This window comes from Lottia gigantea (genome assembly GCF_000327385.1).
Source record: "Lottia gigantea unplaced genomic scaffold LOTGIsca_164, whole genome shotgun sequence".
Taxonomy (NCBI): domain Eukaryota; kingdom Metazoa; phylum Mollusca; class Gastropoda; family Lottiidae; genus Lottia; species Lottia gigantea.
Window position 1 is genome coordinate 333,208 of NW_008708034.1, and position 21,032 is coordinate 354,239.

Here is a 21,032-nt window from a genome sequence, read left to right on the forward strand (position 1 = left end):
CCTCTCTCGTTCCCTTTCCCGACGACGACGTTCCTTTTCCCGATCTTCCCAGTCTTCCCTATCCCTGTCTCTTTCTCTGTGGTTACTATGCTCACGATGACGTTCCTTTTCCCTCTTTAGAGTAAGCAAGGGGTCTTCAGAACGAGATCTCATGTCTTTGTCAGTTTCACTTTGCAAACGACTTTTTTCAGACCTTGTCCTAGATCTTGCCCTCTCTCGATCCTTGGTGTCATTTCTTTCATTGTCAGAATGTCCAGAGCTCTTGGACCTCTGTCGGCTGCTCCTCCTCTTTTTTCTTTCCGCGTCTCTTTTTATTTTGCTGGAATCAGAATAGTAATCTCCCTCGGAGACGTCAGTATCATCTAGACAGGGCTTGTCCAGACTTCTGTTGCTTTCTCTATGGGATTGTCTGATGATAAAAGGCGACTTGTTGACCTTCCTCTCTTCAATTTTCTCAGTTTTTAAAATGGATTTAACTTCTTTATTTGGACTCTCATCTTTGTAAGCCCCATTGGAGAAGCCGTTGGTGTAGGGAGCATCTCGACTGTCAATACTGCTCATATCTTGACTGTGAGAGTAATGGCGGGACTGGAATGTGGTTCGAGAACGGCCATCTGCAAGAGACAAACCAAACGTTAATTATCACAGACCCATTCTATAGTGGTAGAACAAAGGGTATTGATCAATTAATTTGTTCATCTGTGATGCACTTGAATTTTTAGTTGTAGTATCATCAATTATGTACACTAAAAACTTACTGGTAGAGCCACCTTTGGAGGACATTGCTATCTCATCGTCCTCTCGTCTAATCTTCTTTAGTCTAACAACCAGAAATATGATGATGAGGATAATAGCCAGAAGGACCACAGCAGCAGCAACCCCAATACCAGCAATTGCTCCATCTGTCAAGATTTCCTGACGGAAGTTAGACTCTGCTTGTTCAAATTCTACATCTGGACCTGAATTAAAAATCAATTGAATAACACTCATAAATTGTATTGTATTGTATATAATGAAACTCTAATGGAAAATGGGTATTAAGGATAAAAACTTCTTACAAGATCAAGCAATAATCAATAACCCCTTGTCTTTGTATCAAGAACTCAATTGGGTCTTTTCATCAAAATGACTAAATTGTATATTTCTGTCGCATACTACGACATCTCATTCTGTAGCATCCAACAATAAATGGAGAAAAACATTCACCCAGTTAGTTATAACTACAATGAATAAGTATGGCTCTAACACATCTCCTTGTGTGACCCCTTAAACAAAATAAAACTTAATCTTAAGAAAATGACATTGAATAGATGTGGTAAGCAGGGAAACATGTCTAACAATAAAGAATATTTCTGTTCACAGTTATAAACCAGGATGTGAGAAAGTGGGAGAAACATGCAATTAATGCGACAATAATGACAACTGTGGTTTTTAGTGCATTTTCAACAAGGAAGAAGAGTGCATACACATGGGATACAAAAATACAGAATTGCAAAAATACTAGTTTCCATAGTATCTTATAACAGTAGCCTACATTCAAATTCTTTAAAACTACACCTAATTTCATTAATTTCTTTTACTGATAAAAAAATAAGGCTATCAGCTACATCAAAAGATTAACATATGATGTACAATATATTCAAAATAAACATTAAAATATCAATTTCATGATAACAAGAAATTTTGGGGCAAATTGTATACCACAACATCAGGTGAGATATAATGATATACCACAATTAAGACTACAGTACAACTCCTGTATGACTCATTGTACAACAATCTTGAATGACATATCACCAAACATCAAGTGGAGTGTAATTTATTGTCTTGACAAGCAATTCAAGTATATCATATGAAACCTTTGCAATAAATTTATTTTTTTTCCATAGTTGCTGTGACCCAGTTGTTAAGATTGATAACACTATTTCTGAATTCAAATTTATCTGGCCTATTTATTCAAACTTATCAGAAAAATTATCAATTGGATAATATCATTTAAAAATTTAGTTCAAATTTTTCAAATTTACAACAAAAGACAGATTACTAACCTTGTGATGTTGTCAAGGCGAAACTGTATTTAAAATTTATAGATTGAGCTGACAGTTTCTCCAGTTTGATCAGAACCCGACTGTAGGCTGAGATAAACTTCTGTCCTGATTTGGTGTTACAATCTAATGTCCACTGCAAAAGAGAGAGAGGTGAATGGTTTCAGAATTACAATTGTGACAAAAATGTCCTTCTTTCAGATGGGAATCAATTATTCTTTAAAAGCCCCTGTAGGCCCCAGAAACCAACAGATTTCAGATGGCCATAAATAAATTTTGAGCATTTATAGGGCTTAATTTTCACTTCAAAATAAGACCTATCACAGGTCTCCCCCTAAATAGCTACTGATCCCACAATTTAAACATTGTATTAAACCAGTCATTTTGGCTCCATAAAGCTGTGCATAATACAACATGTTTACAAGATGTTTATCTAAAACACTTCTTTTGTTACATAATATTATTCATGTTTTTAATACCTCAAGACTAAATATGAAATGACAATGAAGAGGTGTGACAAGGCTTCTGCTCTACTTCTTACATCTTAAGAAATAACTTTATAAACTTATTGTTCATGTTTTGGCATATCATAACCAAAAAAAAATGTACTTTTCTGCTCAACCAACAATGTTGATACATAGGAAAATTTATCAAGTATAACACCATTTAACAGTATAACTTAAATTGGGTGATTCAACAAACAATTTACAAGTTCAAACATTCTTTTTCTGCCCTTTGATCATATCCCAAAAAATCAAATTACTACCTACACCAAGAATTTGAGGTAAAATAGAAAATATGAGAAAGATAGGTCATGAAGTGCACTATTCAGAGTTTCTCAATTTATGGTGAAATCTGCAAATTAAAAAAAGAATTTTATTGTTTTTCCTCATGGTTCCTTCACGATGATTATTGCTCATCATTTGAAAAGTTTTCAACCATGGATAACTAGAATACTCAAAATAAGAATTGCCCTGTAAGCATTATATTATGCAACCAACCCACAAAGAAAGATGGACAAAGAATGTGCTTACCCTTGGCTTCACCATCTGTTGTTCTGTATCGAAAATTTTAATAAAAGTTCCACAGTCATAAATAACAATATCTAGAATATAGATTCTAATACGTCTATTGTTATTGGTCACCAATTCCACAGTACATGAATCTCTAGTTCCCTCCCCTGATGGTAGTTGTGGTGGACGGGCGTACACCTGAACGACATCAGAATCTGTGATCTGAGTAGCTGTTTGTTCATCACAACCTCTACCTGCCATATCAACTGAAACACAAATAAAATGAGTACATGAAATATCCAACATGACTATACCTCCGAGTGGTTTTCAATTGTGAAAATTCAGTGTAAAAAATAAGGTCAACGGAGCACAAAATTAGGTTGGATTCAGGGAATGTCTGCTCCAGAAAATTTTATTGCATTTACCTCATTAATTATACTGTCTTGTTGAATTACCCTTTACCAATTACAATAAAATGTATTGATGGGTGGTATTACATCACCGCCTTGCCACCTGTAATACCACTCATCAAAACACTTTATTGCAACAGTAATATTATATTATGCAGTTATGTTTCACAGTAGAGTAAATTCTAAACAGTGTTATTAGAATTATTGGTAAGAAAGACAAAATTGCAAGGAATATAAAAGAAGTGACTGATAGTAGAGTTGGTAGAATGGAAGTTAATTATTTAGTTCCTGTCATGTGAAACTGATTTCAATTAGCAGTTTTATTAGTATAACTTGAAGTTAGAAAAAAATCAAAGAAGATATTTGGCTGCAGTTTTAGTAGGAGGGTAAGAAAGAGATCCTCGCAACAATCTTGGCACAAGGATGTCCTAGATTCTTAATACATAACATTGCTTCAAGGATATGCTAGCGCTACAGAGAGTTACATGAGTGACATGCACTCTTCTTGTTTTGGAAGAATGGTTGTAACATTGTTTAGAAAACAATTGGGTTAGAATAAATGTTAACTGAAGTTATTCAAGCAAGGCTTATGTTATGAATATATTTCAAAAGTGTATATATATTTACATGACTATGTTATGCAGAAATGAATCTTTTATGGCCTTTTAAGAAGATAATTTTAAATTTTCCTGAAGTTTATGTGTTGAAATATTCAGTTATGAGGAACTATCAACTTAATGTCATATGAATGTACCTGTATAACATGTAATAAATATTTTGACAGTTTGTAATCAAGTCATCTGTCAGGTGTCAAATATATCAATATTTTGATATTTATCCTTTAATCTAACCTTGACTTTGGCAAATTATGTAACAAGTGCAAAATTATTGATAATAATTTCCATTTTTTCTTGAAAGAATTTGTTTTTACAGCATAGAGCAATGTGATATTATATTGTCCATTTCAATTGGAATTCTGAAAAATCACTTAAGATTTTTATCTGTATCAAATGTACAGATAACACTGTTGGTAAATACATTTTGTGGTTTCCAAGATACTGAAAAGTTAATATATTTGATTGTACTAGAATATGACATACCTGATGTAAGCTTAGACGTATTTCAAACATTACAATCTATGATATTCCGTGATCACTGCAACATGACACAAATACAATCCATTCAAAATACCACCTAATTATTTTAGCCTAAGTAGCCGAACACATTTCATATATCCACTGTGTTAGATCTTTCTTGGTAAATGACTGTCATTAAATAAATACTGTTTTATTATATACATACATGTATATCCTGTCAAATTGTAACTGGACTTGCCCCCTTATGGACCTGGGCACAATCATGTCAAAGGTACACACCATCATCAAAGTCTTAACAAGGAGAAACATGTCAATATCCAGACCCATATTTCATCTTGGATTAAATGAAAGCATGTTAACCTTTCTGTTTTTGTCTAATCTGTGACAAATTATGATATTAACCAGAGGAGAAAAGTTCATCTGGTCTAGTCAGACTACCTTTAATGAAATCTTCATTTGTTTGTGATGTACAAAATCTCGGGAAATGAGTAATTTTTGTATGTGAAATGTTAAATTCTTTGAAGAAACCCATTGAACCAATGAATATTGTCAGTTCCATGAAATGTGCAGCCCATTCTCAACTGATTATCAACTGCTAAACCTGTATAAGACAATGATTTGTTATCATTCTTATCTGGTTATGAACCATATTGGTACAAATTGAAATCTCTTTCTAAATTATCCATACACCTGCTTATTTTTTTTAACGTCTTTGAAATAATTTAGATTAAGTCCCTCTAGCTATTTCCATCTATTTTAGATGTTATCAGCTGAAGTAACCAAATACAACTATTTTACTAATCACCAACTAATTACTACTTATCTTTTTTAAGTGTTTGATGAAAAGGCAATATTTGGAGCCAGATCGATGTGGCTTTTATACAGATAGAAATATAGAAGATTATATTAGCAAATTTCATGAATCCATTATTCTATGTTTATCTTAAACTTTGAATTTCATCCTAAAAACTGAATACATAAGTACAAACCTTTTGAAAGACTGGAAGCTAAATGATTGAACAATAGATGTCCATCATTTTGATTAAAATCAATGCCATTCTATCTAATGCTTTGATTAAAATTGTTCCTATTTCCAAAATTCAATAATACTACAAGTATGTGTACCAAATTGTATGACTTGATTGGCTCAGTGGTGGTTCAGTAAGCAAAACATATAGCTGCAATTTGTTTTGTTACAATCTCTACACACAATGATATGATCTATAAAACCAATTTAGTATAATTTAATGAGATTTTAAAGAGACTCATTTTAGTGCTGATAAACATTTTCATCTCCAATTTGCACCATTAAAAACACCTGCATGATGTTATACTTGTGTTTATAACTTGATATAAAAAAATAAGAAATTAACTTGCTGTGAATTAGAACAAAGCAAAAGGGAAATGTTACTGTCACCATAACATATTATTCAGATTCTAACAAGTTTTAAACAAACTAGGTATTAAGTATGTTATTTGTAGGCCTGCTCATTAAACCTTTAATAATCCCTTTAAATCAATATTTATAATCAATAAATTGTCTTGTTTGTGTGTGTTTAAAAATAGTCTAATTTAATATGCAAAACAATCTTAGGTTTTAATCAGCAGTAGGCTACTTAGTCATTCTAGAAATGATGTATGTACAATAAATGCAATCTTCTTTCTTTGGCAGGTGAATAAACCTAAAACACACAGTAGAATTCAATGGCCTGATTCCAGAATCAGAAGATCTCAAGTGATTAGGCAGGCATAGGAGTTTCTGCCTGATGTCAAGGAAGCATAGGAGAAGAGGTATTCCCTAGTTTTTGGTTTGCTTTTTTGCCTAGATAGAAGCCTTTCTGTCTGATGGCAAGGAAGCATAGGAATAGAGGTATTATAGTGGTTTTTTGTTTACTTTTTTAGCTGGATAGAAGCGTTTCTGTCTGATGGCAAAGGAAGCAAAGGAAGCAAAGAAAAACAGGTCTTCTCAAGTTTTTGGTTTGCCTTTTTGGTTGAATAGAAATCTTTCTGTCTTGTAGCAAGAAAACAAAGCATGACCTTAACTAAAACTATAGTAATCTTTGATATTTTCTACAAATGCTTCAAGTGACAGTCTGTATTTGTGAACAATATCTTAAACAAATACACTGACCACAAGCATTCTTGACCTCGCCTTTCTGTGACCTCTACATGTCCTTAAACACCCAACTTGGTCAGCAGGCCAGTGGCTATTTAATGACCACTGCAACTTTATTGTCACTAATGGGCCATAAAAGTTTATCATTATACCATATGGAAATTGTAACCTGATTAAATGGATTGAAAGTCAGTTATTCATTGATTTGAAGAGATTGCCACCCTCATGAATATGCATATGTCATCTTCATAAACTTAAATTCCTGATCATAAATAAATTGATGAATAGTTTATGAGAAGGTATCCTTTGTATGCTTATATATTATACACATAACCTCTATCAATTTGTACTAAGATCTGAAATATTCCATATTTTTCCTGCCAAAAATATTGATCCTCTTAAGCCCCTATGTCCCATGACTTGAGTCTTAAAAGTAATTTATATGTATAAACTAACTTCTGCATTATCCCCCAAAAATCAAGTATCATCAAGAGAAAGTCCAAATATTGTTAATATACCACTACATAGGTGAAGGGAAAATTACATAATGGAAAAATACATTTGACTATAAAAACACAATAATGAGATCCTGGTGTAAAATAGTAAATTAGTCAATGTGAAGGTATTTGGGTGACGAATAGTAAGATTAGACTGACTTTAAGTAGCAGGTAAAATACTCGACCTTTGATCTTTACTGGGTGGGTCTAACTGTTCACCTGATTCGCAAAATTAACAGTGCACAGTTATGTAGCTGGTTACACAATATTAGAAATGGGTAAGAAATAAAGAATAGTTCTAATTACTTGATTTAAGGGAAAATTTAGGTGTAAATTCGATACATGCAGCTAAAAATTATCAAGGAGGGGATAGCCAATCTCAATCTGCCTAAATATCACTTTTAAGATACACCGTTTTAATATTACAAAATTTATCCGTTATCAGAATGATTCTCAGAACAGAACAGATTAATTTTGTGTAATGTAAACGGCTGAGCTTTCTGAGATCTGAATCTGGTCCACCTGAGGGGAGGTAGTCTAGAAACAGGTCTCAGAACGGACTTGATAAATTGGTGTAGTGTACACGGTAATCGTTTCGAGAACACTTTACTATCTACACTTTTTCCTGCGGAATTTCATCATTATTCAGTCATTATACAACTCAATAACTGTTCTCAGACCACTGGAGTTTTTACTGTAATGTAAATGGCCACATTTTATTGCAGGCTGGTCTGTAGCGAGGACCATTTTTGTGGCCTGGTGTAAAAGGGCTATTGCTTTACCTATAGTCTAATTAAATATATGGCTTTAATTATCATTATGCATTATTTTAGAAATACTCTCCCTCTAAAAAAAATTTTCTGCATACACAAGAGTTATTCTTTAGTCCTATGGAACTTTTAAATCATTTTCCAAAAATCATTTTGCCACATATTTTTCTCTTCTGATACATTCAATATGTAGAATAAAGTAGTAGAGTTTGGTGAGTTCACCTTTAGTTACTATAGTTCAAATGAACACAACAAAGACCAATAGATCTTAACTGCTGACCCCAATCAAAAAGTATGTCAACTTATAAAAAAAACGCAGATGTTAACTAGAGCATGGAAATAGGGAAAAACATTCATGCAAGATATGACATTAACAATAACTCATGAAATTCTGGTTTCTAATATATGTATTGAAGTCTGAATATTATTAAGAGTATTACCTTTAAGTTTATAAAGTTGAAAAGTTCAGAAATAAGGTCATTGGCTAGAATTTATTTCATAACTGGCTACCATGTGTCTAAATGAATATATGTAATAAGCCAGGTTATATCTTTTGTAACAAAATTGTAAAATAGCATTACTAATCCTTACTCTGAGCACATGGCATAGGCTTAGTAAACCTTGTGTCCTACAGTAGGACTCTTACCTAGAATATTAGCATTTAAATACTGAATCAATAATATATATATATGTGTGTTTATTTCGATTCATTTCTTCATATTGATTACTTCATTTTCTAGTACTGAGTAGAAAATTAAAATTAGTAGGCTACTTTAACAATAAATAGTCAGAAACATGTCTTTTGTTCAGAAATAACCACAACTAGCCTGAAGGTATTCTATTTGTAATGGTTTTACTAACACTGGATATAAAACTTGCTTTTTGACAATTCATTAATCAAATGATACATCTTAACATGCCTCAAAAATTTACAAGTTCCATTACACAGAGAAGTAGATATATCACTATCACTACAGCAGGTGTGCTTTATATTACAAATACAGTTGTCATTAGCAATTTTACAGTTGTTCAGAAAGAAATGAATTACCTAATCCTCTATGAAACATTGCATCATGATCAAACTTTGTATGAGAACTGTTACAGATAATAAGGCAGTTTAAATCTAAAGGTGCCCACACACCATAGCGATTACCATTGCATATGATTGAGAATGATAAAAGTGGCAAACGCAACTCACAAACCACGCCCCCATTTGTCATACTTCCTCGAGACAGTGGTAATACAAGTGAAAAAAAATACGTCTTCATAGCTACATACAGTCCAAAATTGGCCCTGTTGTATTACTAGTATAATCTTAGCCAATCAGAACAAATCACTTGTTAATGACGCTTTGTTTGTGAAAGTAAACAAAACAAAAGCAGCGTGCCATTACATATTACTATGCAAATGAAGAAGATAATTTGGATAGATGCATTATCTTTCTTAAGGTGGGAATAGATGAGAAACAGTGTACATTGCAGAGTAATTGATACTTTTGATACTGTCAAAAGGAAAGAGAATAAACAAGTTAGATGCAGGGACATGATTTCCTTCTTCTATTTTCTACTGATTCAAAATCTTGTACCATACAATATACATCACATAAATCCCATCCTTTTAAGGTTATTGACCAGCAAAATTATGTCAAAATGTTATTAAGCCATAATCATCAATAAGTAATGCACAGTATGATAACATATGATAACAGAATATTAACTCAACAGATATCAATTCAAAATTCAATTAACAATATTATGATAGTCCAAAACCTTTTGACTTATCAAACATCAATAGTTATCAGCAGTCTTATTTCAGAAAAACTTTGCAATTGCTGATATACGTCTCTAGGATTTGAAGGCTATTCCTGTATCTTCAATCTTGCTTAGAAAACAATCTGTTAAAAAACTTACTTGGAAAATTTTCCACAAAATAGTTTTAATATTTAAAAAATGTCAGGGGTCAGAGGAAAGTTTCAGGCTAATATAACTAGGTTGTTATATCTTTATCTTTGTGATCAATTCTATTGCTGACCCAAGCTTTGGTCTCTTATAACAAAACAATATGTTTTGAGAATATCCATGCCATCAGCTTTATATTTTATCTTTTATGATTCAGAGCAAATTACCTAATTTTCATGATTTAAATGTTGCTTATGTCAAACTTGCTGTGTTTTTATCCCATTTATAGGTACATAGAATATAATAACCAAGCTATGCTTATACAAAGCTATAATCAGCCATGTGGACTCTTCTAAAAGAATGTCAAGTTTACAACCAAGTCAATGAAATAAATACCTACTGTCTATGCATATTAATGGCATTAGGTGATGCCTTGCGAAACAATATAAACTGAAATAATGGATAATAACAAACATTTATGGACTATTCTTATTTGTACATGTTATACCAATGTACTTCTGCAATATTCTATGCTTGAATGCATGGAATGCCCACATTTATATCTATCAAGATAAAATAAGCAGAATAATAGCTCTATATTGTAGAAAGTACAGTGGGAAATTAATATCATATCAGGTAAACAACTTGTTTGCATATGTAATAGACTAGAACAATAATAACTATCAACACCATTACAGAAAGATCTATATCTGTATTCATATATTTACAATGGAGTAGCTCTTTCTAGGTTCCAAGTGGTTGAATTATTGTTGTACTAAGATAGCCATCATTTTAAGACAATGTACATCAAACTGAGCAGTTTTAGTTAGTGTGAATACTTTAGTGGAAAATTTTGTCAATCGCGAATTATGCAATGTAGGGTATTTTTCAATGACAAATTCTTATAGCAAGATTTTGTGTGGAACACTGGACCAGAAGAATTTAGAAAATTCTTTGCATAAGCACACAATCATGATAAATCCTTAAAAATCTTTTAGAATTTGTAATAAACTCCCAAGTCTTTCCACAATGATAGTTAATAGCTTGTATTTCAAATCCATTGTTTGAAGTTTCTTTGTGTGAATATGATTATCACTGCCTTTGTTTAAAAACTCTGCCTAACATCTGCTTTTAGCCTCATATTTCAAGATAGTTGGAGCTTCTACTAGGACTTCTGGTTTAACTGTTATTTACAACATTTTACTTTGTTTTTTAAATAAGTTAACTAACATTTCAAACATTTCTATCCTTTAAAACTTAAATTTTACGAATAAGCCAAAAGCTTACATTGAAATATCATACAATGAGCTTAATATAAAGATAAACATAGTTCCGTGTTTTTATACAACAATATTCTTTGTTCAAGTTTTATGTCAATATTTTTCAATGGCTTTCTTCTCATGTATGCAAAATATATTTTACGATCAGTTTTCAAAGGTGTAATTTCTTATTTCTTTTTTAACTTAAAAAACTAGATTTAATTAATCCTACTTCTATATAAAATTCAAACTGTTCATTCAAGAAAAGTTCAAAATGGCTGTAAGCCAACCATGAGCGTGTAGAAACATAAAAACCAGGACATCTCATTCAGAATTAATAATAATGTAACTCAAGAAGACATGCCTGGTAAATGTCATTTAAAATTAGATCCTTGTTGCTCAACCAGTGTCCTACATACCTAAATAACAAGACAAAGTATTTGAAATGGGTAAATTAGGTGCAATTGATTTTGTCTCTCTTTAAACCCTCTTCTTTTTTAATACGAGGGGGGGGGGGGATTTGGGTTTTGAATATAAGTAAATAGTCTTTAGTATGAAATTAATCTATTCCTATTTCTACTAGAGAGACTATGGGAAACTTATTTTGTGAATCTTGAGTAAGGATTTCCCTAGATAATTCTTGATCTTTTGATCCCACCAGAAAAGAGACATAAAACCTCCTTTAAGAGGATTGTTAGCAGTTTTAACCTTTCTACAACTTGTTAAACACTGAATGAATAAAGCCACCTGCTGAAGTTGTTACATTAGTAACAATTCATTGTCTAATAGCCTATTGTTTTGGTCAGTGAGTTGACAAGTTGTGGTCAGTGTAGGACAATGATCAGATGTGACCCGAGGGTCTAGAGATTATATCACTGTGAACATGGTACTATATTGTAGGTCATTGTTGTGGTTAAGATTAATTATCATGTACTCATCCACTACATTTCACTTTTACAACCATAGATCAGTTGATGAATTACATTTCTAACACATACCAAATCATCAATAACATCAGCAGTTTTAAGATCATTTAAAATATCAAAGAAATACCCCAAAAAGTGTAGAACATTATGTAGTAACTAAAGTTCAAACTCTCTGACTGTGTTCTAATTGCCCTCAGTTCTGCTATCTGGACACAGCAATTTAAGAGATCAGTTTTATAGTTTCATTCTTTACTTCTGGTACATGTACTTGTTAAGTACTTTTATAATGTTTATTTGGCCTTTCAGAAAAAGGTTTTATTAATGCCTATACAACCTTTTCTTCATTAAATAGCCTAGCTAGCCATTATGTGTGATCTAGTAGCACATAGTTTCACATCTTAGAAGATTTGAAAGATCCTTTAAATATTTTTCTTTCTCTTTTGATAATTATTCATATTCACTCATATACATGTACATAGGGATCTATGTGATCACCGAGTAATAAAACCACGCCTATCAACCATTATGTCCTTAAAGAGCTGATAACAAACCTACTAAGAGTTTTATTATCTTGCAGTTGTTGTAGAGTGTCTTATCAATTTCTACATGTGTAATCTTGTTGACAACCTGGTTTACCGTCCTTACCTTATTCTATTAAAACATTGAAATATTATCTAATAATTTGATTTCAATATAAAGCTTATTTTTCAAAATGAATTGTGTTTTTGTAAGGCAAAAAGTGTGATAACAATCATATTCCAGTTTGGCTTTTACGGTTTTCTTCACTTATTCTACCTGTGTTCTGTGTGCTATAATGCTACTTCCTGTGTCATAAAAACATGTATCCTATGTGTTTTAATGCTACTTCCTGTGTCATAAAGACATGTATCCTATGTGTTATAAAGCTATTTTCTATGTGTTATAAAGCTATGTTCTGTGTGTTATAGCTATGTTTAGTGTGTTATAAATCTGTGTTCTTCTGAGAGCTATATTAAAGCTATGAACATGGTGTTAAAAAGCTATGTGTCACATATGCTGTAAAGCTATGCACCATGTGTTAAATAGCTATGTCCTGTTTATTGAAAATATAGATGTCCTGTATGTTAGAACACTATAACACTTTAACAATGTAAATCCTGTATCAGACTATGCCCTGTGTGTTAGTATGCTTTCAGTCCTGTGTCTTTAAAACGTATGTTCACAAATGAACAAATGAGTGTTTCTCTTATAATCTATTTAAAAATGTACCATTGTAAAGTTTTTAATTTAAGATTTTATAGGAAGTTGTTGATTAAAGAAGATTATTTAAAATAATAAAGAGGAAGTTACAATGATAGGATTAGAAAAAGACGATAAAATACCTTTAAAAGGAAAAGATTAGGTAATTATTAAAAATCATTTTAGAAAAAAATAATTTCACTCACCTGTTTGTGTAAAAGTGACATCCTCTTTGGTATCTTGAATCCACAGAAATACCAAAATTAAACATAGTCCAATATTTCTAATCCATATTCCATTTTTCAAAAAAGCCATTATTTTTTTAGGTCAATCCTGACCTTTTCAGGTCACTGATTATTTAGTCACTCTTTCCTATCCCTAAAATCAGTCACTCTCACATTTTTTACAACAATCCTTAATTAAATTAAACACTAAAATCGTAATTAATTAAATTATATACACAATAACCCTTAATTAAACACTTTAATTAACTACCTAAATAAACAACACTTAAAACCTCTGAAACCTTATTTACCTGTAAACAAAAGAGAAAGTGAATATTTACTTGATATTCCACACCCTATACGGGGCATTATCACTCTTAAATCATACTTTATGATATCATATGACCATTTATATCTTATCAAAGATTACGTTATAAAACCTAAAGGTAAATCAGAGAACAAAAATTGAAAAAATTTGAATAATTCTAACAGGTATTTACATTTATTCGCCGTGACAAGTCAAAACAAAATAGTTTTCTTCACAAATGACCTAATTTAGTACATAACACAACGAAATGAAAACGCCCGCGCTAAAAACAACTAACTTAATAACATATAAGGAAGTAAATTTCTCTATAATTTTACCTGGTAATAAATTTCAAACTATATCCATCCTAATTGTTTGAATTATCCAAGAAAACTAAACAAGCGATAAGACAAGATGATAAAAGTCTCCATTTTGACCCCTTTGACGCCAGCCGAACTGTCACCGTTTATAATTAATTATGAAACGCCATCTCTCGGACAGGTAAGATATTAGAGAAGGGGAGTAACTCAGTTCATATCAGACTACAGTAATTTTATGTGTAATTGCTCGACAAACGGTGGTCAAGGAGTTAATCAAGGGATTAATCAATGTATTAATTATGTAAACAGATTGACCTTTTACCTTATTAAATTCTTAATTTAATGACTTGGTATTTTAGTAATAAGTAATGAATCATATGACATGTGTCTACAATTTTTGCAATATGTTGTCATCATGCATAGGGCACAACTATGTTTGAAAGCGTAATTAAAAGGGTTGTAAAGAGGTTTTCTTAACTTTTATGTTTATCAGGGACATCGAGAGCATCGATTTGCAATATTTCAATTTTCAGTCTGACTGCTTTCACTCTTGAATTCTGCTAAAAAGTCCATTAACGGCTTTTGAGTTAGTGACATCTAGCAGTTTTTGTAAGACAATCTTGAGTAAGAAATGAAGACATAAAATAGAGGCTCAGAATGGGTTAAACAGAGAAAAAATATAAAACAGAGGTTTAAAAAGTCTTTATCACATTTTTTTAAAGTATCGTTCAATAACAATTTAATATCACACTTCAATTTTTGCTCATGCCACAATATTGATGTTATTGGTATTTGTTTCATATATTATTCAGAATTTTACATAAGTACAAATGAAATATACTTTTATAATAAGTTTGTAATCATAGTATGCATGCCTTGAAATATTTGAGTGACCAACCAATAGCATACCCTAATAATACTGATATCATTATACAAAAAATACATACTTATATATGTATCAATATATACCAATACAAAGCAAGCGATATAAATATGGTATTACAAGAAACAGATATGATCAACCTATAAATATATTGATGGCAATTAACACTAACATCAATTTGTTATGACGGACAGGTTGGCCATTTTTTGGGGTTGATTTGGGTCTTGTATATATGTAAATAGTCTTAAGAAGTATTAGAAATGTATTCTTCAAAAATACCTCAAACAAGGAATTTCTCTTTCTATTTCTACAGATGTCTTTCGTATATATGGCAGAGTCTAATGAAAAGACTAATCATCTTTTTACGTACAATGTTTAACTTACATAATTCTAGACACACTTGGATTTGAAGGCTAAAAAATTGCCAATTCTGAGACTAAGGTACAATTAATCAAATGAATGGCGAACCTGTCCCTTCAAGACAAGAACTTTAATAGATAAGTGCTTCAAACACTAAACTATTAACAAATCTAAAATCTGAGTATTTGTACTAACAAAATATATAATTACTGCATAAAATTATGATTAATAGAAAAAGTTACTCTTCAATACTGGATGGCTTATATGCTGCTTTGATAATTTTATGAAGAAAAAAAGAACTAATTGAATAAATAATGCCTTTGCTTATTCTATCTACTATCTACATGACTAATAACTACAACAAAATAAATAGATACTGCAAAATAGGCATGGCAAATGGAGTCTGAATTATGTATTTCTCCCATTTGATGTTTTTGAGTAGAAATTGGAAAAATTGCAAATGGAAAAACACTGACATATATTTCAAGGTAGATATTGTCAGTCCCCTCACTACCTGAAAACTTCTGACTCCACAGCCTGTACAGAAAAATCTCAGAAATTTCAGTTCCAAAACATTAATTCTTCTATCTTAAAGAAAGCTTATATCCAATCTGTTACCTGTCTATTTTGGTGTTGTTTGATCTGGGGTCATTAAACTCACAGTTCTGTCCATTCATTTTGTATTCTTTTTTATTTCATCTTTCTTTTCCTTTTCATAAGATTTTGCCCCATTCTTAAAGAAAAATTGAGGAACACATCCACCATCTTTAATCTTCTTTTACCTCAGCATGACAACTCAGAACCTACCCAGATCTTCAAACGTGATATTCATATATGATATTGTCACCTCCTGGAACTGGATAGGGCCAAGGTTGTTGGGCTACTTTAACTTATGCCTTTAATCGAAAAACTAAAACAAAAGGCAATTATCAATGCTATATAGTAAATACTCAAAGTTTATCAAAAACAAAATCTACACTAAACCTTATCACAATTTCTTCAAAGCACAAAAAAAAACCACTTAATTTTGCTGGTATTTTATGAGATAAGTATAATCAAGACAGACATTTAATGGAATTTGAATTTAGTTAATTTAAATTTTTGCAATTCACTATATTCTGAAGTGAACAATGATTGTCCTAATAACAGTAATAATAATCATTGTCTATATACATATCACAGCACACAAAATAAGATTATATATCAAATTCATATGATACAAATAATACTTTTTTGAGTTCAAACTTGTTATTCTGCTTATTCCACATCCAGAAACTAGCCTTCATACCGCTTGTATAGGGCTACTTTTATCACTATTTTGTCTTTTAAAGAGGTATTCCAAATATTTTATGTGTATCAGGGCACTGATAGCATCAATTTGCACCATTCCAATTTTCAATAAGACGTCTGTGGTTCCTGCAATTCCACAAAAATTGCATAAAACTTTTTCTAGTGATTGTTGTTCCAAAAAGCTCTGGTCAATCTCTGATCATCAGAGTGATGATAAAGATCTATTCAAGTTCAAAATGAAAGTAATTATTACAAATGATTTCAACAAAATCATGCTGGTTTATTCACTACGCTATCTCTTTAATGCATATAATCAAAAAATAAGTTGTCAAAAATCCAGAAAAAATGAAGATATTCATCCAACTTTATATAATAATTTAGATTCCAGCACCTTAAAATAATTAGTCATCACTTTCACTGCTGCTGGTGCTCTGAGACCGATTATTTCTACGATGATCCAAAAGCTCACGTAGTTCCCTAGCAACCTGACCTAGACGTCTGCCAAGTTCATGTACTTCTTGCATCTGTTGTTGCCGGTTATACTCCCGCTCTTCATGGAATGTCTCAACTTCTGGTACTTGTCTATCATCATCCTCTCCAAAGGATGACACAAGTCCTTGCAGTCGATTTCTTGACTCAACCAGACGATCTCGAACTGTGGTAAGGTTGCCAGATGCTGCACTGAAGGTCGTTGGTGCTTGACCTTGACTAGCTCTTCTTCGAGACAGAAGACCTGTGCCTGTAATAGATGGCTGAGTTGATGCTGGGGCAACTGCTGGTGGCAGTGGACTTAAAGATGAGTTGTGGACAAGGGAAGGTAGAGTTGGAACTCGACGACGAGTCAGATTTGAAGGCCGTGGGGTTTGTGGTGGGATGGGTGCTATTGGAGATGTGGGCTCTGATTCTAAGAATGCATTGTTGTTAATTTCTTGAGATAATGCTACTGCTTCAGCATCAACAGAAGTGGATCTTGATACAAGGTTGTTATTTCTGTCACTGGTTGATGGTGTTAGTCTTGACCTTACTAGTGAACGAGGCTGTAACCTTGACATTGAATCTGAAGGTCGTTGTGAATTAGTTTTGAGCTGTGGAAGATTTGGTGTAGTGGAGGAGCTAGAGGACTGAGCTTGATAATTGGAATGTTTGTGAGTACCAGAATATCTTAATAGACCCTTCCATGTACATCCATCCATCGAACATTTGACACGTTTCATCTCAATTTTTAAATCAAGGTCAGGATTGCGTGAGTAATGACCTTCACAGCGACAGACTGGACATCTGATTCTATTGAGATATTCTCCAGTAGTTGACCATACTTGAATACAGGTGTAACAGAATTTATGTTTATTTCGGCATTCCATCACTTCTTTAAGAACTTGATAACTAAAAAAAAAAGAGTTTTTAAATTAAAGAATAACTTTGACATATTCTTAATCATCCCCTAGTGCCAAATGTCTATATTATTATCATTTACAGTCCTATTTTGAACATCCGATTTGAATACGCCATGTATTCATCAGAAAATGGTAAGTGTGCACTTTAGTACATTGGTTTTTTAATAGCCTATTAACTTTATATAACTTAAAAAATCATTAAGAAACAGGTCTTGAATCACCAAATACATGCTTACCAAATGCAGCATTCAACTTCTTCTTTCTGCTCTTCTGACATGTCTAAAAATAACTCTTCAGGATATCCCCCAGCCTTAACATTAATTGTGGGTCTGGTAACTAGTGCTGGACGTGCAGCAAGAGCCAACATGGCCTCCAACAGTGACATTAAACTTGCTTCTGCCATTTTCAGTCTATCACAGTAATTTATCACACAAATAAAACAACTAATGTAAAAACTAATTCCACTAAAATCAACTACAGTACATCAAATAAAAACAAATGAAATCCATCTTTAACAAAAAAAAGCTGAAGTTCAGGTGTTGCTTTTCTAGTGAATATCAAATATTATTGAATCCATCTTGTCAAACTAACTAGATACCATCCAACATCATCAGTTCCATGGCCCTGTCACTTGACCCATCCAAACAATCTGAAAAAATAAATGATCAAAATTGACTAATAAGGTTACAATACTGTAACATTCTACATCTAGACAAATCACTTACATGATGTACGTGCCTTCTTCCCTGTATAAAGGACAGTCAATACCAATGTTTTAAATGATAAATCACCATCACTCAATTCTTCAACATAGAATATTTCAACAAATAAAATAAAATAATAATAAAATAAAATAAATGTACATGAAATGATGATCAAAAGCTTAGTAGTATCAACAAAAAGTTACCTGTCACAGAGACACAATTCATTGTTTAATATTCAGTGTCAATTTTGACCACAAAAAATATTTTTAACAAGGTTATCTGATGAAATCTAATAAACATCAAACCAGATTAATCTAGCTCACTTGATGACTGATAAATTCAATCAGATTTGAAACTACTGTATTTTATTACTATGGCCGTGGAGATGAACCATACATTTAAAGTTGAGCTATGAAATCTGATCACATCTGAGAACAATTCAGAAATTAATTAAGATTAATAAATTAACTTTGGAGATAAACTGCTTTGCTATTTAACTATGCAAACCAGAGAAAATTGTTTTCAATGTGCTTACTACTAAAATTTACCTTGATAATATAGACTGATCATATGTATCTATTTAGGTTATTGCTGTTGAGGCAATACTTTTCATTGGTCAGAAATTACTGACTTGAGAAATTTTGACATTGACTCTCGCTACATAATGGGCTATCCTCATTGTTTTTGGATCACAAATTTATCAAAATAGGCATACATAGTACAGAATAGATTTGAGAGTTTTCCAAATAGTACTATCACATAAAAGTTTTGAAACATTTTCCTAATACAAAATCGACAATTGTTTTTTAAATGGGCAGATAGATCCAAATATTTGAATTCCAGATTATAGTAAAAACAAAGCCACAATTTGAGAAAAGTGGTATTAGTCTTGAAATAAAAAAATTGGATTAGGAAAGCTATTATAAATTATCTTTGATAACTTAGCTCTATAAAAAGATGATTTTATTGTGATAAAAACTTAATAAAGATAGATTGTTACTATTTATATTATTGACTGGTCAGTGGTCAATGATAGTAAGTATTGAACTGTGGTTCACCTTAATTAACAGTCTTATTACTATAATTAAATGCCAAATGTCAAATGCAATCATCTAGATCTCAGAAGTAACTCCTTGAAAACTTCCTCAAACATATTTCTATATGTCTTTTCTAGATATGGCAGAATTTCAAGAAAAATTGAATTCTCCTTTCAACTTTCAAACGTGAATTATTCTGGACATACATGGATTTGAAGGCTCAGATTTCAACTTTGAGCTGAAATAGCTCAGCTAAAATATTTCTGTTTCTGAAACTAAGATACAATAGGGCAAATGAACAGCGAATCTGTCCCTTTAAGATAAGTCCAATTAGTCTTGTTTTAGAAGGAAGTTCTATACAAGCACTAATCATAAAATTAATGTTAAACTTTAGCTCAAATAATTGCTTATATTATCAAAAGTTTATTCAATAACATACTAGCAAAGAAAACAATATATAATGTACATTTAGACTGAGACTCTATATCCGTTCAATATCAGAACAGGTTGACAAATTTCAATAACAAAGAGCATTTGTCTGATTGTTTTAATTCATTAGCCAAGGCATGATTATCATTATAGCTATCTATTCAGTATTCTATGGGGTTAAAGACCTCTATCAACCTCGATTCTGTCCATCTACCTAGATCAAATTCTCAACAGAAAGCGATTGGATCTAGTTCAATTTGAAACAAGGAGCTAACAATGTTAATCAATGAAATGATTTGCTAATTAGGTGATAAATAAAGATTATAATTACATAAAGATTTGGTGGAGGTTTCAGTCTCCAAGTCAACTTGACAGCTCCATGTTTATTAATACTACTAACGACATCTAGTATCAGGTGCAGATAACTCAGTATAGAACTCAAAATTGTCATACTGGTGTTACTTCCCTTTTATCATTGAAGCGGGAACAAATTAAAGCATACAATGGCTTTGTTAAGATGATAGAAGATTCGATAAAGGATTCTAAAAATCTTCTCATATTCATATTCTAAATGTAATATGTCCAAAATCAAATGAGTCAAAATTGAAATTTTAATAAACATATTGAACTAACAGTTGAGGTCGAGATTTTCTTATCGTAAACCATAAAAGCAAAATATAGCTAAAATTCTGCAAAAATCACAGCAATTTATTTGGTCATATCTCCCTTTAAGATAATACTAAAACATGTGTTGGTCAATATGAATAATATGGCTTGAGTATATCATTGATAATTCATGATAATGACTGGTCAATCTGATGTAATTAGTTGTTAT

At 31.8% G+C, this 21,032-nt stretch overlaps 2 protein-coding genes across 2 annotated transcripts in view; both read right to left on the reverse strand.

The window, feature by feature from the left end:
• The window catches only part of LOTGIDRAFT_173574 (hypothetical protein), a gene marked incomplete at both ends in the record, with an annotated part of 14,075 nt that extends 511 nt beyond the window's left edge, over positions 1-13,564 (reverse strand). The window contains 5 exons of the mRNA XM_009051347.1: positions 96-614; positions 759-959; positions 2,049-2,181; positions 3,080-3,324; positions 13,456-13,564. Of these exons, the coding sequence (XP_009049595.1) occupies positions 96-614; positions 759-959; positions 2,049-2,181; positions 3,080-3,324; positions 13,456-13,564 (1,207 nt within the window). The remainder of the gene's footprint in view (positions 1-95; positions 615-758; positions 960-2,048; positions 2,182-3,079; positions 3,325-13,455) is intronic.
• Positions 13,565-16,120: 2,556 nt separating this feature from the next.
• Positions 16,121-20,607, reverse strand: LOTGIDRAFT_238735 (hypothetical protein). Its single transcript, XM_009051348.1, has 3 exons — positions 20,529-20,607; positions 18,264-18,676; positions 16,121-18,016 (listed from the first exon to the last, which is right to left on the reverse strand). Exons 2-3 carry the CDS (start codon positions 18,428-18,430, stop codon positions 17,035-17,037), a joined length of 1,149 nt encoding a protein of 382 aa, XP_009049596.1. The 5' UTR covers positions 18,431-18,676; positions 20,529-20,607; the 3' UTR covers positions 16,121-17,034.
• Between the last annotated feature and the right edge of the window lie 425 nt (positions 20,608-21,032).